The 19,105-nt window shown below is 39.9% G+C and overlaps 2 protein-coding genes across 3 annotated transcripts; both read right to left on the bottom strand.

Moving 5' to 3' along the window:
* Positions 1-224: 224 nt before the first annotated feature.
* On the bottom strand, positions 225-14,655 carry samm50 (SAMM50 sorting and assembly machinery component). Its single transcript, XM_015963861.3, has 15 exons — positions 14,509-14,655; positions 10,019-10,129; positions 9,818-9,919; positions 9,645-9,732; positions 9,446-9,552; positions 8,886-9,016; positions 4,835-4,922; positions 4,300-4,428; positions 4,064-4,135; positions 3,889-3,975; positions 2,697-2,767; positions 1,014-1,081; positions 790-936; positions 500-641; positions 225-360 (listed from the first exon to the last, which is right to left on the bottom strand). The coding sequence occupies exons 1-15, from the start codon at positions 14,527-14,529 to the stop codon at positions 315-317; spliced, it is 1,410 nt and encodes a 469-aa protein (XP_015819347.1). The 5' UTR covers positions 14,530-14,655; the 3' UTR covers positions 225-314.
* A 530-nt stretch (positions 14,656-15,185) lies between these two features.
* Positions 15,186-18,839, bottom strand: efcab10 (EF-hand calcium binding domain 10). Of its 2 annotated transcripts, none has more exons than XM_015963857.3 (4): positions 18,532-18,839; positions 17,713-17,865; positions 15,445-15,538; positions 15,186-15,355 (listed from the first exon to the last, which is right to left on the bottom strand). In XM_015963857.3, the coding sequence occupies exons 1-4, from the start codon at positions 18,632-18,634 to the stop codon at positions 15,325-15,327; spliced, it is 381 nt and encodes a 126-aa protein (XP_015819343.1). In that variant the 5' UTR covers positions 18,635-18,839; the 3' UTR covers positions 15,186-15,324. The 2 variants fall into 2 exon arrangements, with proteins under 2 accessions (XP_015819343.1, XP_054588785.1); XM_054732810.2 differs by having other exon boundaries at positions 15,445-15,535.
* Between the last annotated feature and the right edge of the window lie 266 nt (positions 18,840-19,105).

Here is a 19,105-nt window from a genome sequence, read left to right as displayed (position 1 = left end):
CGATCAAGTACAACAAAAAGGAATTAGCACTGCCCAAAATAAAAATTATAAAGATGCAAAAATTCTAACACTTTATGGAAAATATATGTTCATTTTAAAATTGTACTCAAAATAACACCTACAGGTCAGGAAAATGATTGACCGTATTTTTGTGTTGAATTGTTGTCCACTAAATCATTTTTTTACCAATACAGCATGACAGAAACCTACAACACAGAACCAAGTCAAGAGAAAAACATTGTACTTTAATTAATTTCTTTTAATAATTCTGTACAAGCAAATTCCCCTTTCCAATAAAATGGAAAAACATGGCGTCACAAGAATCTGATTCCCGCTCCAAACTGGATCCCATCACATATCCTGCAACAAAGCAGAAAACAATATATAAGCCACAGAGCTGCCAGTAACTTTAAAGTGACTACAGACATTTAACATTACATGTCATGTGTAGAATATGCAATCTTCTTAGCAGAGACTACATCACATCAAATATTCCTACCTGTCTCCACTCTGGACTCCCATGGGTATGCAGTAATTCAGCTCCAATCTGGCAATGTTCCCTAAACGCAGTACAATGCCTAGTCCATAAGACCAACGGATGCATTCTGCAAGTTTCTTCAAATGTGCTTGAGGCCCCTCACCTGAATCAAACAATATATAGGACTTTGAAAAGTATGGAAGAAAAAATGTTTATGCCCTGCACTCAAACTGTACTTTGTCTAAGAAGCAAAGCCTTTTAACCCAAATTCAGACTATTAGAAAGGAGGAAAGCAAATCCCAAATGCTTACCATAGTGGAGATTACAAAGATTTCCAGCATTGAGGAAGAAGTGGGTTCTGAAGAGGTCGCCAAAGCCTCCCCTGCCTGGTCTGAAGGGTAAAGGTGTGTAGAGGTGGAGGCCTCCAGCCCAGTAAGCCTCACCTCCCAGGTAATCTCCTGCCATGTCAGTAATGACAACATTTCACAATGGAACATTAACATCAGGAAATAGAAGGAAAAAAATCATGCCTTACCATCACTCTGTGGTCCCATACTATACATACTGAATCCTCTGATACTGGTGGGCCCACCAAGGTAGAACCTAACGGGTCAAAGATGCAAAAAATGAAAACAAAACTTCTGGTTTACATGTGCAATGACTACAAGCAACTGGTTTAAATAGGGGTGCAAAATTATCACGTTATTTGCATGCCGACTCTGAAAAGAATTACAGTTCATAGCTTGATTAAAACTTGATGCACCTCAGACAATTAACGCACCAATAACTAATGTGGAGACATAGATATGAAGTTACTGTGATGTAACTGTTGAAAGCAACAAATTTTCATTTAGGTTCACTTTTAGGCCCTGTCCACACGTAGCCGGGGATCTGCCAAAACATAGATATTTGTCTACGTTTTGGTCTGTCATCCACACAAAAACGGAGTTTTTTCACACAAAAACTGATCTTTTTAAAAACTCCGGCCAAAGTGAAGATCTGCGTTTTCTCCGTTTTGGGTGTCTGCGTGTGGACAGACAAAACCGGAGTTTTAAGGTCCGCAACGTCACTTTCCGCGACAAAAAATGCTGACATCACGTGTGCGACCTGTGTTTGCACTAGCCGACAGCATAGATGCCCTCAGAGCTGTGCTCGCTTTATCAATTTTCCAAGCGCTTTTTGCTTGTTTGTTGTTGCAAGCGGAATTACTGCTCCTCGCAGAAGACCACAGATGAAGGACGAGGTTAAGAACGGGGGAAGTACTGCCGCCTACAGGTCTGGCATGTCCTTAACAACGTATTTATCCGGGTACGTGTGGACAGAGTTTTTTTTTAAACGAGGTGGTGTGGATGCAAGTTTTTGGAGGGGCGGATATTCGTTTAAAAAAAAACGGCTACGTGTGGACTAGGCCTTATTCTCAGTTCAGAGACAGAGTGGGGGCCAACTATGGTGTGTGCGTGCGTGCGTGCATCATCTCACTGACTACGCTGCATGTTTCCCCATCTCCAACATGTGCTCTCGCCGGGGTCAGAGGTTGGCTAACTGTTGCGCACATTTTATGGAATTTTTTTATTTATAAATTCTTTCTTCATAAAACCACAAAGTTTGAATAGCGAATAACTGACAAAAAATTTTTTTTTATTGTGCATGTCTAACGAGATCATCAGCAGTAGCTCGGGCTACTGCTGCTCTGCAGATAGCATTACCGTGTCAAACCTTTATAAATTGCCGACGCTGAAGTGGGTTGAGACATGTACATTTAAGGCGGTATATCTCAACCTGTCCGTGGCCATTACAACATTACTAATTTACATAGAAAAGCAGGATGGAGAACACTTTTAAAAACGCGCTTTACAATACTGTCTAACAGCGGCAATTTCCCATCTCAAGATACAGATCTTTCCTCATCAACCCACAGGACAGCTTTCTGAAAGGGCAGGCCAACTTTAGAATTTATTGGCCACAGCATAGATTATCAGAACGTTACAAAATGCTGCAACGGTTGAACAGTAGCAGACCACTGAAGCCACGATTGCGGCCTTGTGTCTCCTCTCTGCCCACCTGATGATGGTGTCAACTGAGGAAAATCAAACGAGGTATCACAGATCATGAGAAAACCAGACAAATGGAAACGGACAGTAACGTTTCTGTCCAGTGAGTCTGGTCTCTGGGCTGTAGCCAACAGTTTAACAAATAGACAAACGTTTTATGTTTGTACCTGTCTGCTATGCAAGTTGGCGCGTCACCAAAAGGCAAAAGCAGGCCACCCCAAAGTGATGCAGAAAGAACCTGGAGGAAAAAGTTCAGTGATAATAGGTTTGCCTTGATTTATAAGTAATAAATGTAAAATGTGTATATAAAAATATCAACATGAAACTGTGCTTGGTTGTTATTTTCTGTAAAAAGTCCTTGTTTACCAAATTATCTCTACAAACTAATAATATAAAACTAAATTAATTAGTTGGATTAAAAATGAGTGAATCTAGTTTTCTGTTTTAAAGGCATACTAAGTAACTATTTATATTTTAAATGATTTTTTGAGCCAGTTTTTGCTAAAATGACCCTTTACAGGGTGAATGAAAAGTCTCCCAGTCCCCTCTGACTCTTGTGAGTAGGATACCCTATCTTGCAACGTAAGCCTCTCCGGACCGCTGCCCTGAAGTCTCACAAATAGGCCTTTTCCAACGGCACTAGTCAGATTGACTCCTTGACTATTCAGTCCCTGCTTTGTTGTAGTTCCAAGGGCTGAGTCGGGCGGCTTTGCGAGTGTTGGACACTGATTGGCTAGAGGGTGGAGTCACGTGTTGCTCCAGAGCTTTCTGGCGCTGTCTGCAGCCATTTCCTGGTTCAGAGTGTGACAAAAAGCCATAAAACTGAGCAGAATGATCAGACTCACCAGCCTCATGGAGTTATGCTTCCATGTAGCATACAGGTCACCTCCCACTGTTAACTGATCACCTCATACTATTCTTGTCTCGAGTAAAGAGCTCTCAAGATTCAGAAAAGTCCTGATCTTGATTTTATTTTTTTTGACTCCTATTGTGGTTGAACGTTCTTTTAAAATTTGTAGCTTCATCAGATAGATATTTTTATTTGTTTCTTCTGAGGCTCCACCATAATAAACATCTTACAGCTAGTCTGTCCTGAGGTGTAAACGTGGATTGTCGTGTTGGAGTTGCGTGACGTGAGATCTCAGGGAGCGTTCTGGAGAGGCTGAAGTTGCAAACGGGGTATCCTGCTCACAAGGTGTGGACGGGGCTGAGACAAGGTCATTTTAGCACCTACTGGCACAAAAAATGATTTAAGAATATGAAAAAGTTGCATAGTATGCCTTTAATTTTTCTGTGGCTCAATAAACCTAATAAAAGTGTGTGTTGAATGATAGTGTTTGTTGAGATACTAAATCTCACAGAGTCCCAGTAGAGAGTTTTGTTAAGTTGGATCTCAAAGTCCTCCTTCAGGAATCTGGCATCACCCCCAGTGTAACCAGCAAGTTCCTACATGAACAGAAAACAATAATGTTGTGCTGAGATATGTCACTCTGCTGCCATGATGCTTTTGAAAAAGTGCCGATTGGCTACAAACCTGATGAATCTTAAGTAGTCCACCTTTCCTGGGAAGGATGGAGGAGTTTCTGGTGTCAACGACCATAGCGTGCTGGCAAACAAACATTGGTTTATTATAAAATTTCATTATAAAATTACTTCACCACTCTTCATGATAATTTACATGTCATTTTTTTACAAAAATTTTTTTGCAGAATATTGCTAAAAATGCTGAACCTCACAACAAAACTATTAGTGGGAAAAAAGACGACATACTGAAAGGGAAGACTTGAGGGAATGACCGCTCTCATTACGAATGGCAAAAGAGGCATTTTGACCCAGACAGCCCAGCTCTCTCCAAACTCCTTCCCACTTCAGGGTCTGGTTGGTCTTCCACATGGGAAACTGGTAAATTCAGAATAAGAAACAACACTTTGACTTTTTCTTTTTCCTCATTACAGATCTTACACAGTAAGTTGGCATAAATGTGAGATAGTAGTGTCGTCACATCAAGGATAGATCAACGATTTGGTCTTTAATTGTTGAGGTCTTAAAAGACTAGTTATTAATAGCAAAAGCCTACAAGTCTATAAAAATGCTAAGTAACTGAGCTAAATATGTTTCCTGTTACAACAAAACACTAGTCCCTCCTGTTAGAAACAATGGCCTGTATTTGAGCACATTGTGGAGTGTCATGTTCTGTGTCCCTGTCCCTTCCAGGTTTCCGCAAAATGCTGAATGAATTCTCTCAGTACACTTTAACCGCACACAAAAACATTGTTATACAAACGTTTTTAAAGCGAGTGCTTACGCTCAGTTCAGCTGAGACACCTCGATCAGTCTCTCTCAGTGAGCTCCATGGAAACTGACCTGTTACTTTATACATGTTGAAGGACACACTAAAAGAAAAAGACATGAAGAAATTCAGATTTTCTACCTCGATAGTTTATGCATAAACAGCTTAAACGTGTAACCCAATAAAGCCAACCAAACCAGAGGTGTCCCATAATCTGGCAACAGATCAACCTCAACATTTGTTTATTAAAACCATGTAAAAAGCTTTGATCTGCACAAATTATGAGAACAAATGAAGCCATTTCAGAATAGGAAAAGATGAAGACGTCCGAGTACTCATAAATAGATCATGCTTCATTTCACTGGTATTTACAGGGGAAACAGGAAAAAATTTAATATGGTGCAAAAGTTAATTTATTTCAGTAATTCAACTTAGACTGAAAGACCATCTAAAGGCTCAGGAACCCTTTGCAGGTGCTTTGGCAGCCTCGCCTCTGTCAGACCTCCCCAGGGCGGCTGTGGCTACAAGTAGCTTACCATCACTAGCAGTGTGTGAATGTGAGAGTGTGTGAAAGCGTCTTTGGGTGTCTAGAAAAGCGCTATATAAGTTGCATTATTATTATTATTATTATTAATTAGCTAATTGTGACACTTTGAGCCTAGAACAAACTCCATTATTTGCCTGATTGGATGCCCATGAGACCAGCAAAGACTGAAAAGCAGAGGAAACTTTATCTCTGGCCTGCTCGAAAAATAAATAAATCTTACCGGAATCTGACTCCCCTCGTTCGGCCTTAGCTGAAGAACTCAAAACCCTGAGGAATAAATACAAGTGGTCGCGCCGTCCGCCCTACCCTATTCCTGATGTGGAACTGTGGATCTCGGCTGAGCCATTACGCACTCACTGCTTGCTTTGTTTATGTTGTGACCTACCCCCACACCTTTAGTTTAATAAATGTTTTCACATACTTAGTAATTCCTGGCTGGCCACTTTTTGTCATCTCCTCAATGCCTCATTGATATTCTGTTAGTTTTAGTCTGCTTTAATTTTAGTCACCTCACACCTTTAGCTTGATCAGTGTTTTCACGTAATGCCTGGCTGGCTACTTTTAGTTCACTATAGGCAGGGGTGGATATTAACTTCAAAACCAACCGGCCAGCCGGGCCGGTAACTCTGAAAAGCCAAGAATTTACCGGCCCCGCTGGTCAGCTGCCAAAACCAGTCAAAATAACAACTGAACTGTTTTAAATGTAATAAACCTTTATTTTGTACACATTCACAAACATAATAACGTATTCAAGTTTGAATTTGTTTGTTCCCTCAACAACTCGATTTTGTCGTCGCATACTTCCGGCATACAACGCAGTACATCACCAACTCCGCTTTGCTGTACTCGAGCCATTGGCTGTGTTCGAGATGAGCCAGTTCTGCGCAGACCAGCGCTGATCGGCGAGCAGTGCATGCCGGTTAGATTTGTGTCCAACTTGACGCCGACTTGCTCTGACGTCATGCATACGTAGGCAACGATAACCTCTTGAGATCAAGGCGGCCGCAGATTTTGGAGCAAGGCGCTGCAGTTGCTCTCCCTCGGCTGCAAAACCTAGGGCATGACGGGAAACACCTGGCTCTCACCTGATCTAAGATCTGATTGGTTCATATTTTGTTCCAAACATCTGGTGGTAGAACATGAAATGTTAGTAGGTCACATGTATTCTGTAAATCATGTTATGTTGATGATGACAACTATATAGGCCATAAAGAGAAATGTGTGTTGTTTTCTTTTGTCACGTTTCCTATGAGCACACTGAAGCTACAGCTGCTAACCTTTACTTATTATTACAGTCATGTTTTCATATAGAATATATGATATCCACAAGCACGTGAGGATGTGTTTCAGCTGCTAACAGGCACCAGAATTAAAATTGAAAATTGAACAAGTGTGAACGCTCACGCGATATCTTCAGCCATCGTCACCCCCGAGCTACACATGTAGGGAAATCTGTCCGACTTAAACGCCGGCTTTCAGCCAATCCCACCCCGCAGGGACTTAAACCCACATTGCCATCAGCTTCTGGAGGCTGCTGAGCCCCGCTGCGGGCCAGGTCCGACCCGGCTTTCAGCCACTCCCCCTGCTGCTTCCGTCTGCTCTCGTCTGTTTTCCAGGCGAGCCGCTGCTCAACTCAAACACGGCCATTCTCTGCGCCTCCCGTCTTCTTTAAACCGCCAAGAATCATTCCACCTACGCACACGCTTCTCTGCTTCATACCGTTTCGAACTGTCTCGCTTCTCCTCACCAGTTTTAAAGCGTTTTGCCGGAGATTTCATCAAGAAATCCCATCCCTGTGGCGGCGGAATCTCCCTGCGTGCTTGTGTGTTTCTAGCATGGTTCCACTTCGTCTTTAATAGTGAACTTATAGTTCACGTGACTATAACTAGAATCGTGCAGTACATGGCTAGAGGCGCGCAGGTTCACGCGCGCGAAATGAAAACGGCGGCTTCCTGCAGGGCGCGGCCATGATGTAGGTGAAAGCCGGTGTGTAAATGACAAATAAGGCTTGGGCGCCACCCGGGCAGTGAGTCGTCAAGTATTTAGCGCCATTGGCGCTCGGGCGCTTTAAAGGTCCACCCCTGACTATAGGGATGCAAATTAACGAGTAATTCATTAATCAATAGTTGTTTCATCTTATCGATCGATGATCGATTAATTGATAAGCGGCAATTTTTCTGAAAAGCTGAATTTCCCTCTGAATAGGTTCCATCTATTGTATACGTAACATAAAATGCTATCTTCTATATCATCTAAAGAAAAAATGCAGATCACATTCCTTAATCAATGATTAATGGTTATGGTTGTCTAGAGGGGATATTGTACCCCAGCTCAATGTACTTTATCACTTCTTGAAATCCCTGTCCGTCAACAACATTTATCGGCAGCATGTCTGTAGTAATCATGTTACATAATGCCCTCGACTTTCATGGAGTCACATACCCTTCTTCCCAACGCAGTGGTGATGGTAGGCTGAGATCCACTCGCTGTGTGTAGCACGGCTGAATGGGATATACCGTTGAATCTCAGTAACTAATATTAGCCTGTATTTAATTAACTGCCGGGTATCATATTTTGGCCGGTGTCGGAGTCGGCGGAGGTGAATAATGGCCGGTTTTTTATTGTGGCCGGGTGGAATGTGGTAAAATGGCTGCGGAGATTGTCAGTTTTCCTCCTTTCAAAATAAAGGAAGGACGGACGTAACTGCTTTTTACAGTCAGTGAGTGTGGGGTTGCCATGTCTCCTGCGAGCCAATACTGCAGCGCCGACAACTGTAATTTCACAACGGCCGACAATAAGCCCCAGATTTGTTTTAAGTGGTTGCAGTAACCAAATTTCACCACAGGATGTCATTTTTACTTCATTTCTACATAATGCACCTTTAATGGGTGTTGATGCCTGAAGGGAAAAGCTAAATGTGAAAGTCAGTCTTAAATTCAGCAAATCGTGCAGCTCTGTCCTTCCCAGCTGGTGGAATGTTCACTACACACACATTACAAGTGGCTGCTGCTCTGCCCTCACTGTCCAGTTTAAAATACCACAAAGCTGAAAACTGACTGCAATGTTATGGTGTTTTCATACAAGAAACAAGAATAGTGATAGAACTTGTTAAAAATAAACTAAGCCATTCTTATTCCATTTCAAAATATATCTCAGGATGAACTTAAAAAGTCAAATGTGTTGTTTTAAAAGGTTAAAGCCGATCTTTTTCACCCGATTCCGATCTTTTTAAAATCACATGATCGGGCCCGATTTCCGACCACATGATCGGATCGTAACGTCCCTACTTGACATTTTGGGCTTTGCATGTAATGAGTATCTCATATATTAGTTTCACCTTTTATGCAGACTTAAATAAACTTTTGCATGTGATTCAAATTTGAGTTACACCTATACATGTAGAATTTGAACATTGTGACTGAGCAGGAGCCTGTCTTTGAGTAAGTGGTGTTAATGAACAAAAATTTTTCTTTTTTCAATCTCAAATTAAATTGTTTGATGAAACTACTCATGTCTTACTTGCGTTCAAAGTGTCCTGGCTGAGGTTTAAAGAAAGACAGGCCGTAGGATGTCTCTTTGGTGCCATAGGAGAACTGGAATGTCAGTTTTTCTGCCCGACCAAATACATTAGGAAGCCTCAGGCCGAGAACCTAAATAACAGAAAAATCAATGCTGATCCAAAAATTTTATCCAAATTTTTACAAAATAATTATTTGAATGGATGATCGTAACGAGTGAAATAAATGAATATTTTCTTTCAATTAAAATTTAACTGGACCCTTGATCAATATTGTGTCTCAGATGACTACAACCATTAGCTATATAAATGTGGTATTTTAAAGACTTAAAACAGATGCTTCTTTTCCTTATTGTGACATCACAATAAAGGAACTTCCTGGAATCAACATTTGACAGAAAATGTTAGAATGGTTTTACTTCTTGGAGTGTTTATAAATACATATAGCAACAAAAGGATGCAAAAAGTGAGTTTTACTTAATACGTAATATTCTTAATTCTGCTTACTTGGTCATATGTTAAAATTGTATGTATCAAAAATGGGAGCCATTAAAGTACTAACCATGCTCCCTTCATTGTTTCCAACCATAGTGTTGTAGCTGCCCGTCATACGTCTTAGCTCAGTAACCTCAAAGGTCACGTCAAGACCGTTAGGAAGAGCATCTTCACCTAAGTACAATGAGAAAAAACAAGCAATACAACCATTTAAAAAAACAGATGTGTACCTAATTCTATTCTGAGAATTGTATGTCTAACATTACCTCGTGAGGTGTCAATATTGACTTCAACCTTTCTGAAGATACCGAGACGCAGCAGCTTTTGTCGGGCCTCATGGGACTTTCTCATCACCTGCAGAATTCATTTAATATTATTGAAGGACATACAAAATAAACAACACAAGCATTAAAAGTTAGTCTAATTAATTTGGGATTACATCAATCAAGTTATTTGCTCTGAACACTTCTGCAATTTCATAGGTCAACAAGTCCTCCTTAGTCCGTCCAAGTCCATCTATGTGCACTCGCTGAACCACAACCTAAGAAGAAAAAAAGACACACAGATACCAAAACACTTTTTAAATGAGACAATGTGACAGCGTTCATTCAAATCTCAAAAAATTGAAGTCTTTTATTACATTTTTGTTTTCAAGAACTTCCTGCTTTGGCTCCTGTTCAACCTCTGGAGCTTCAATGTCATCGGCTTGAATTCCCAACTCTGGCCCCTGCATGGGCAGAGGATCAAGGCTCTAGAAAAACAATATGATGTGAAAAGAGCAATTAGAATGGCAAGTAGTACACACAGTGTTTTCCCAGGCAAACAGAAAAGAATGTTGGTGTGATACCCATAAATGTTAGATAGCATCATAGATCTAAAGTTTGTATTTTTTTATTTAAGGAAAAAGAAAAAAATAATCAAAGTTAATGTCTGGTGAAGTGACTGACTCGCCGGTTGTGAAGCAGGGACGTGCGAGGAAGTAAGTGTTTGACCAAGTGACTGTCCGGCAGGGTTGTGTTTAAAGACAAACATGAAGTGTCCCAGTGCATCCTAGAACATGAATGCTTCAACAATCTTCCTTGTTTTTCTTGTGTCCACATGGACATGAGCATTGGCTCAGCCTAGCCCTAGCAGCTCAGGCTAGAGCTAGCGGTATTCCAGTCTAGTGCTGTTGGTTAGCATTATTACAACCAGCGTTTATATTCTCCTGACACTGAAGTTGTTTGGAACATGCAGAAGTAAGTGGATGTGGCTTGCTAATTACATCATAAACTGGCTTTTCTCAGAACAAACTGTTTCACCCTTGCCTTTACAAGATTACCAGTTTACACAGAAAGCAGCTCAGACACGACTTTGACGTTATAGTTTGCTATATTTGACCATCCAAGCTGCCTTTATTCAGCAACAACAAGGTAAATATGGCCTCACATTCTGCCCCTTTAAGGATAGCCTGGCCTAGACACCCTGTGGAGAAAACTCATTTAGGCTGTTTGTATCTTCGGGTCGCTACCCAAAGCTTGTGACCATAGGTGAGGGATGGAACTTAGACTGACTGGTAAATCAAGAACTTCACCTTCCGGCCTAGCACTCTACACCATAACAGACTAGCACAACAAACACATCTCTGTAGACACAGCACATATCCACCTATCGATCTCCATCTCTATTCCTCATTTGTAAACAAGCCCACAAGATACTTAAACTCCTCCCCTTGGGGCAAGACCTCGTTCCTGACCAGGGGAATCGCCCTTTTCTGACTCAAGATCATAGTCTCAAATTTAGAGCTGCTGTTCATTATGGACAGTCCATGACACGCACAGAAGTCCAATAACAAAACACCACATGGATTCAGATGTTCAGGGGGCATTCCTCTCAACCATACCACTCTAAGCTTCACGGTCATTGCCCACATTAGCCATGAAGCCACTGCGTTATTTTAGCTGTGTACTCAGGGTCATCGTCATGTTGGAAGGTAAACCTTCGACCTAGTCTGAGGACCTGAGCACTCTGGAGAAGTTCTTGTTAATGATATTCCTGTATTCTGCATTCATCGTTCCCTCAATTGCAACCAGTCATCCTGTCTCTGAAACTAACAAATACCTCCACAGCATGATGCTGCCACCGCCATGCTTCACTGTGGGGGCAGTATTGGACAAGTGATGAGCAGTGCCTGGATTTCTCCACACATACTGCTGAGAATTAAGGCCAAAAAGTTCTATCTTGGTTTCATCAGACCACAAAATCTCATTTCTCAGCATCTCGGGGTCCTTCAGGTGACATTTAGCAAACTCCATGCAGGCTTTCATGTGTCTTGCACTGAGGAGAGGCTTCAGACAGGCCAGTCTGCCATTAAGCCCAGACTGGTTGAGGGCTGCAGTGATGGTTGACTTTCTACAACTTTCTCCCATTTCCTGATTGCATCTCTGGAGCTCAGCCACAGTGATCTTTGGGTTCTCCACCCTCGCAAAGAATCTTCTCCCCCGATAGCTCAGTTTGGCCAGATAGCCTACTCTAGGAAAGGTTCTTGTCGTCCCAAATGTCTTCCATTTAAAGATCATCGAGGCCACTGTGCTCTTAGGAACCTTTGCAGCGGAGATGTTTTTGTAACCTTGTCCAGATCTGTGCCTCGCCACAATTCTGTCTCTGAGCTCTTCAGGCAGTTCCTTTGACCTCGTGAATCTCATTTACTCTGACAAGCATTGTGAGCTGTAAGGTCTTATATTGACAGGTGTGTGACTTTCCTATTCAAGTCCAATCTGAATAATCAAACACAGCTGGACTCCAATGAAGGTGTAGGACCATCTCAAGGATGATTAGAAGAAAGTTTTTTTTAATAAATCTGCATACATTTTAAAAATTCTGTTGTTTTTAATGTCAATATGCTGTGTGTACATTAATGAGGAAAAAAATGAAATTTTTTTAAACAACTGCAATATAACAAATAGTGAAAAATAGCGCTTTTTTTCATACTTTCAAATTAATTTAGCACACATTAAATCAAGTTACCAAATATATTTTATTCCACTATCTTATTCATGGAAAATTTAAAATATACCCTACATACTTTGACATGAAATCTACAAGAAAAACGTGAATACTGAAAATACAAGTAAACAAAAGCAATCAGTTTCGCTTGTGTAACTTTATCAGTGGAGACGGTAAAATGGAGTGATGCAGAGACCCTGGAGCTTCTGGCCTTTGGAGCTGAAGCACAGATCACCAGACAGTTCATATGGGACTGTGAAGGACAGCCACCTTTTGGAGCAGCTTGTGAAAAACTTAAGGAGCGTTGCTTCAATCGACATATAAAACAAGGTACGTCCAAGCTAAAAGGAAGTCTGTGACAGCACAGAGTCCATCACATGCCCATTTACCATCATCATTGTGTAATTTTTTGTACAAAACACATGGCCGCACCACAATAATGCCACAGGCTGACCACTTATAAATGACTAAAAGCTTCTAGATACCACTTCCATTTTGCAGCAAAGTGGCACCATTCTTTTATGGAAGTGGCTGGAGAGGCAGAAATAATTTTATTAATCGTTAATGAATTGGCACGTCACATCGCGATGGATTGATTTAATGGTGAATCAGCTCACCACTTTAAGATAACATAGTTCAGTAGAATTGCTCTAAACTATATATAAATTACAAAAAGTGACTTTGTGAAAATCAGAATCTTTTTAATTTTAAGAGTAAAAAGTATTGTGAAACTGAAAAAAATGTGCAGTGTTAAAAATTAGGGGTGCACCGATCTATTGACCCCAATCTCATGTTTTTTCCAAGATCGGTGATCAGTTGACGGCTCTCGGTTGTGGGGCGGGTTCTACCGTTGTCTTTCAAATGATCTCCGCATTCCACTGGACAATGAATGTGACATACTCTTGTTTCACTCTGTTGCATCATCCCACCCACCAGGCATATAGAGTGCCCTGATTGGCCCACAAAGCGGATAAAGCTCTGTGATTTGTTCACTAAGCAGATAGAGCACTATGATTGGCCCACCATTATGGACCAATCACAGCTCTTTATGTGTTTGAAACCCCTCTAGAGAGCTGTGATTGGCTAGCCAGAGTCCTGGTAGGAGCTGCTGAGGTTCCAATGGAGCATGCCTAGACCAAACTTTGCAAAGCAAGAATTTGGTCTAGTTCACTAGGCTAGGTGATCAGCCAAAAACTGCAATTGGTGCATCCTTAGTTAGTGTTAAAGCAAACCATTGCTGTAGATTTTTTTTACAAGTGTGTCAAAACAGGTAAAAAAAATTTTGTTTTCAAAACTAGAAAAATGAAAGTCTAAAGGAACAAACATGATTTTGTAGTTCAAACAACAATGCTAAATATATTAATTTATATTTGAGAACATTAACTCATGTCCATTTGAAACTGGTATTGTTTCATGAGTATTCATATTAGTTTTCTCAATAAAAGGATGGTGAAACATTGACAAAATCTACTTTTAGTTAAGAGAAAATCGGAATCGGCAAGTCAGGTTTTTCTCAAGATCGGTGATCGGCCAAAAACTGCAATCGGTGCACTCCTATTTAAAATGTTTTAAGCCCATTTGTTTTTTGTTTGTTTTTTATTTACCATTTCTGCTAAATGAGGCAAACACACACACACAATACTGTAACTACTGATTCTGAAATAGAATGATTTAAATTATATTTGGACTTTTGAGACCTGCGACTGTGCAATACTAAGGTAATTTGCATAAATAAAACATTCTCATTAAATTTTTTATTTTAATGCTAAATTAAAGAGAATCATGTAAGAATGAGGACTATGACAAACTTAAAAATGACGGAAAATTAAACTAATTAGTGAGTAAATAATATGTGCGTTTTACACTAGATCACGTTTGGTGGGAACAGTTATTTTTATTTTTATACATGCCGAGTGTGTGTGGCCACCAGCAGAACCTCAGTAAACAAAGATACACAACTGTAGAATTACTACCTCAGTAAGGAGTACTTTCATTAACCTCGTTAACACACAACTACCAGGGCTGATTAGATAGCAGCACACCGGAGCCCTGAGCCTCTGTATGGGCCTTTCAATCATTCAACTCCCGCTGAGCACTCAGAGAGGTCAAAGTCCGAGCTAACGTCGTCGCTGCACGGCTCCTTACCCTGGCATGGACGGTGCCCATGATGAGCTCCACTGTCCGGGACGAAAGTTTCACTCTGAAAACAACAAAAACTAATAACCTCCAAGTCACCGGAGTGGCGACGATGGCGTCACTTCCTGACCACGCCTTCTGCTGGTGCGCATTCAACACACCAACGCAGCACAATAATAAAAAAAATAATAAAATAAAATAAAAAACCAACGCAGCACAATAATAAAAAAATTAATAAAGTAAAAAAAACAACGCAGCACAATAATGAAAATAATTTAAAAAATTAAAAATAAACAACGCAGCACAATAAAAAGTTGGCATCCATTATGTTACGTATTCTCCAATAACCTACGTAACGTAACTGAAAGAAAAAAAACCTTATATAAGTGTGAAGGCGTAGCTTTTTATTAACAAACTCCTTTGGTTTCCTTTAAAGTTGCGTTCATTGTTGCTTTTCATGATTATGAAACTGCAGCATTGTTAAATTATTCAAGTGACACTCATAACAATTACAAAATAAAACAATTTCCCAGAGTGGAGACGTGGTGGCATGCACCTGAAATCAAGTGGATTTAACCCCTGATACATGAAGTAAACAGTGTTTGGGATTTTAACTGAACTATTAATGGCTAAAATAACAAGACTACCTTCATGAAACAGAGCAGAATGCTTTTAGATAGTCTTCAGATGGTGCTACATCTTTTTATTTAACCTGGCGATAACAAAACACATTGCATTAGAAATTTATAGCAAAAAATAATATGAATGAAAAATGTCAACAAAACCCATATCTGCCTAACACGACTTGGAAAATATCATAGCCCTTCAAAGTTGAGCATAAGTGGCAGAGTTCATCCTGTAAAAGTAAAAAACAGAAAAGAAATTACAAAAGGATGAATGTAAAACACGTTAAAATGCTGGTTAGATTTCATAAGTTGCACTTACACTTCTGTTCTGAATGTCTCATGAGATATTCTGTCTTCATTCACTCCTTCAGGACATTCATTGATGTCTTTGATGCCAAGCATGGTCAGAGCTGCTGGAACAAATAGTCCACGCATCTTAGTTAGATCACACAGCTTTTAGTTTAGTTACACTGAAAATGCACATAGGCTTTGTTAAGCGGATCAACACAAAGTTTTATGCGAGTTATTCTATGTTGTGAATAAAAACATTACATGTGATGCTGGTGCACAGGGTGTTCAGGTCAAACCTTACATCTCTTTATAATGTAAATAGTGAAGTATTTAGAGCTGAGGACTTTAAAAAGAACACCCAATTGTTTGATTAAAATAGAGGAACGTTTTCTTAGTGCTGCTACTGTATTAGCACAGCAACATTTTCAGAACATTCATTACATTAATGCTTGCCTAATAAAACACCTAAATACAACAAACACTGCTGTAAGGCCCAATCCCAATACTCGCACTTCCACCCTTGCGCCCTTCAATTGTGCGATCCTGACCAGGGGTGCGAGCACAGGGCTAAAAACGCTATTTTCTAATCTGCTTTGCCTTACGCCCTGGATCACATATGTTGTGCTGCAATTTAAATGAAAAGTAATGATGGGTGTTTTGACCGCGCCAGTCACGTACTTTGAGATTTATTGGCTTGTAAAAGTTTTATAATTAGCATGACTACAAACTAGAAATCGGCATGTCGCATATGTGAGGTCACCACATAATCTCCTCTCCCCTAGCGTAGCTGCTACTTACCACATGGCCAGATTTATGGTGGTTCTTTCCTCCTGTTGGAAGTTTGCTGAACTTACAGCCCTTTTCCCTCAGTTTTCTCCGTGTCTGATTTGATGACGTCACTTTCGTGAAGCACATTTGTAGTCCTGGACTTATTTTCACACAAAATCTAAAATAGCATTTCCCCCTGTTCGAAAATTTGCGCGTTCTTGGTATCAGAATTTGTCTTTAAAATACACGGACATCATACGTGAAATACATGGCACAAAACAAGCGGAGTTAGAAAATAGCATTTTTAGCCCATTGACTTGCATTTATTTTTTCGTTCTTCCGGGGACCCATGATGCGGAAGTGACTTAGGCTCCCTATTCTGAAATTATTTGCACACTTGTGTACTACACACTCGAAACCTTACAGCGCACTTTCTCCAAGTTCACTTTACTGAAGACCGAAGAGCACAGTGCGAGTATTGAGATTGGGCCTAAGCCGCCGCTGCATGGTGCATGGATGTAACACAGAGGTAGAAAAGCCTCTGGTTTCTGTTAAACACACTCGAATATTGGCTCCTGCAAATCCTTCATGTTACTTCTTACTTTTCATTTGCAGTCGCCATGATTATTGACCTCACCAGGAATAACTGGTATGATTGTTGAGTCATTTGCAACCAAAATGCTACTAGTTCCCATTCACTCCATTTTTTTAAGCTAGGCAAAAGCAAACAAACTGCTGCCAGATCTGGAGAATTACTACGCTGCTTATAAAATGCTTTTTTCTCACTTATCTAACTATGGGAAATACGATAATAGACAATATTTCACTTTGGGGTGGAATATCTCTTTAAGGTGTATTTTCAGATTAGACATTGAGTCTTTGGATGCAGCTAATAGGTTGTTAGCTGGGAGACCGCGCACTTTGCTACTTTTCTAGAGTGAAAAATTGCCTGAATTTCTAGGAAGTGAATGCATTTTTATCTGTCACTGTTAGTAAGGTTGATTTGGCTGAGACTGTGGCTTCACTCACTCCACCTCCTGGTCTGAATGGTCACTCATGTTAACACTGGTGCTTGCTAGTCAGGGGTGTAGCCTTCTCATGATTTCAGCCATAGCGTTACTATGGTTATAGAGCATGGACGTAATTTTTTTTGGGGGGGGGGGGCATGTCCCCCCCACTTTTTCCAAGCCTGTTTCCCATTAGAGCATACTGTAAAGACCCCCCCCCCCCCCCCCCCAATGTGCCCCCCACTTTTAAAGTGAAATTACGTCAATGTTACAGAGGCACATTGTTTAGGGACATTATGGGATAGATAGCCTACACAACGCAGTCACACGTTGCCCAAAATTTATTTATTCATGTTTCGAGTGGAAAGTGCAATGCAGAAGTATTTCAGTTGTATTATGAAAGTAGTTGTATTCTAAATACCATGGTTTATAATAGTAACTGTAAATGAATACAGTTACTCATCTTCAGTATTCTAAATACATGTATTCAGAGACTACCCAACACTGCATGCAGCACTCACCATGCTTGTACTGTGCAAAGGTTATATATTGTTTATTCATAGGGTCCAGTATCCTGAGGACAGCAGTCACATTAGAACTATTGAACAGTTCTGGTCCTGATCCGTAAATCTTCAGCTGCTCCAGCTGCTCAACAAGAAACTCTCTGGGATTCTCTGAGAAACAAACATCAAACATTACATAATGAAATGATTTATAAATACTCTTATTGTCACCTTCATATTTTAAATGCTTTTATCCAACTAAATTAAACAAACAGGCTTAATGATGATTTAGAGAAATTAGGCTCTTTATTATCTTTATTATTATAAGATAATAATTATCTTTATTATCATCTCCGTGGCCACGGAGAAAATGTTTGTGTTTTTTTATGTATTTCAAACATTAAAAAATAGACAATTGTCAACATTATTTCAAATGGAGGTAGTCTAAAGTGTAAACTTTAAGCCTCTGCACCATTTTACACATTTCCATTTAGAATAAATTAAAAAAATAAAAATATAAAACAGGGAATGGAAAAAACACAACAAAGTAAAACAAAACAAAGGCTTTAATCCATCATTAATTTCTATTTTTTAATGCTCTTCGTTTATAGCCTACATTAAAGATTGATGTTAATGTGAAGCTTTAAATTTAACTTCCACCTCCGGTGCAATACATATTTAAACTATTGGGTTTGTCGCTTCCCTCAAATTATTTAATAAGTAAAATTAGTTAAGGTTAAAACTCTCTTAGTAACGTCACGTGTTAGCTAGAACGCTAATAACTGTGGATCTGTTCTTCGACCTAAAAAACTCGAGTAGTTAAAATTAAGCTCTCACCAGGCTTGTGAAATAAAAGCATGGACGTCAGGTTTTCCACCAGCTCTAATATTTTATGTTTCTCTAGATAATCCGTAGCATCTCGCTCACGCTGGCTCGCCATGTTTCCTAAATCTGTTTAAGTATGTTGCTATGGAGACGGCACGTGCATATCTAATAACGTCATACGTCGTGAAAGGTTTTTTCGAGATCGAACTTTTGAAAAGAGGGGTTTATTTGGCTAAAACTTAAACAACAAACTATGGCAGCCTACGTGGATCATTTCTATATTTATGGAAAGGGTTTGGAATAAAAAGGAAAACACTCAAGCTGCTATGCCCTGAGGGTATATTATCAAGCATATGAATTGGGAGTTTGGTGGACAGAAATTGTAATTTGTTAAATTTTTTTCCAGGAAATTTGTTTTTACTTTTTTAATTTAAAGGCAAGCCTTTATTTTTAGCTCTTAAAATCGATCAAGTCTGCTAAAAAAGGTTATTTTCCCTCTACAAGTTTCATTTTTGTGGATAATTTTAGAAAATGATCCCAGGCTGATTAGTCTGTGGCAACTGTCTGATCCTTGAGTCGCCAAGAT

Source organism: Nothobranchius furzeri, chromosome 4 (assembly GCF_043380555.1).
Source record: "Nothobranchius furzeri strain GRZ-AD chromosome 4, NfurGRZ-RIMD1, whole genome shotgun sequence".
Classification (NCBI taxonomy): domain Eukaryota; kingdom Metazoa; phylum Chordata; class Actinopteri; order Cyprinodontiformes; family Nothobranchiidae; genus Nothobranchius; species Nothobranchius furzeri.
Note: the sequence above shows the minus strand (reverse complement) of the source record. Positions and strands in the feature narration are given on the sequence as shown.

What these genes read in the sequence shown, in the direction of transcription:
- samm50 (XM_015963861.3), bottom strand. Translation starts at nt 14,529, where the DNA reads ATGGGCACCGTCCATGCCAGG. An exon ending in CAATATTGACACCTCACGAG is followed by an intron (nt 9,553 to 9,644) that starts GTAATGTTAGAC and finishes CATTGTACTTAG; the next exon opens with GTGAAGATGCTCTTCCTAAC. An exon ending in TATGGGACCACAGAGTGATG is followed by an intron (nt 937 to 1,013) that starts GTAAGGCATGAT and finishes CTGACATGGCAG; the next exon opens with GAGATTACCTGGGAGGTGAG.
- efcab10 (XM_015963857.3), bottom strand. Translation starts at nt 18,634, where the DNA reads ATGGCGAGCCAGCGTGAGCGAGATGCTACGGATTATCTAGAGAAACAT. An exon ending in GCTTTTATTTCACAAGCCTG is followed by an intron (nt 17,866 to 18,531) that starts GTGAGAGCTTAA and finishes TTTGTTTCTCAG; the next exon opens with AGAATCCCAGAGAGTTTCTT. An exon ending in GAGACATTCAGAACAGAAGT is followed by an intron (nt 15,356 to 15,444) that starts GTAAGTGCAACT and finishes TTACTTTTACAG; the next exon opens with GATGAACTCTGCCACTTATG.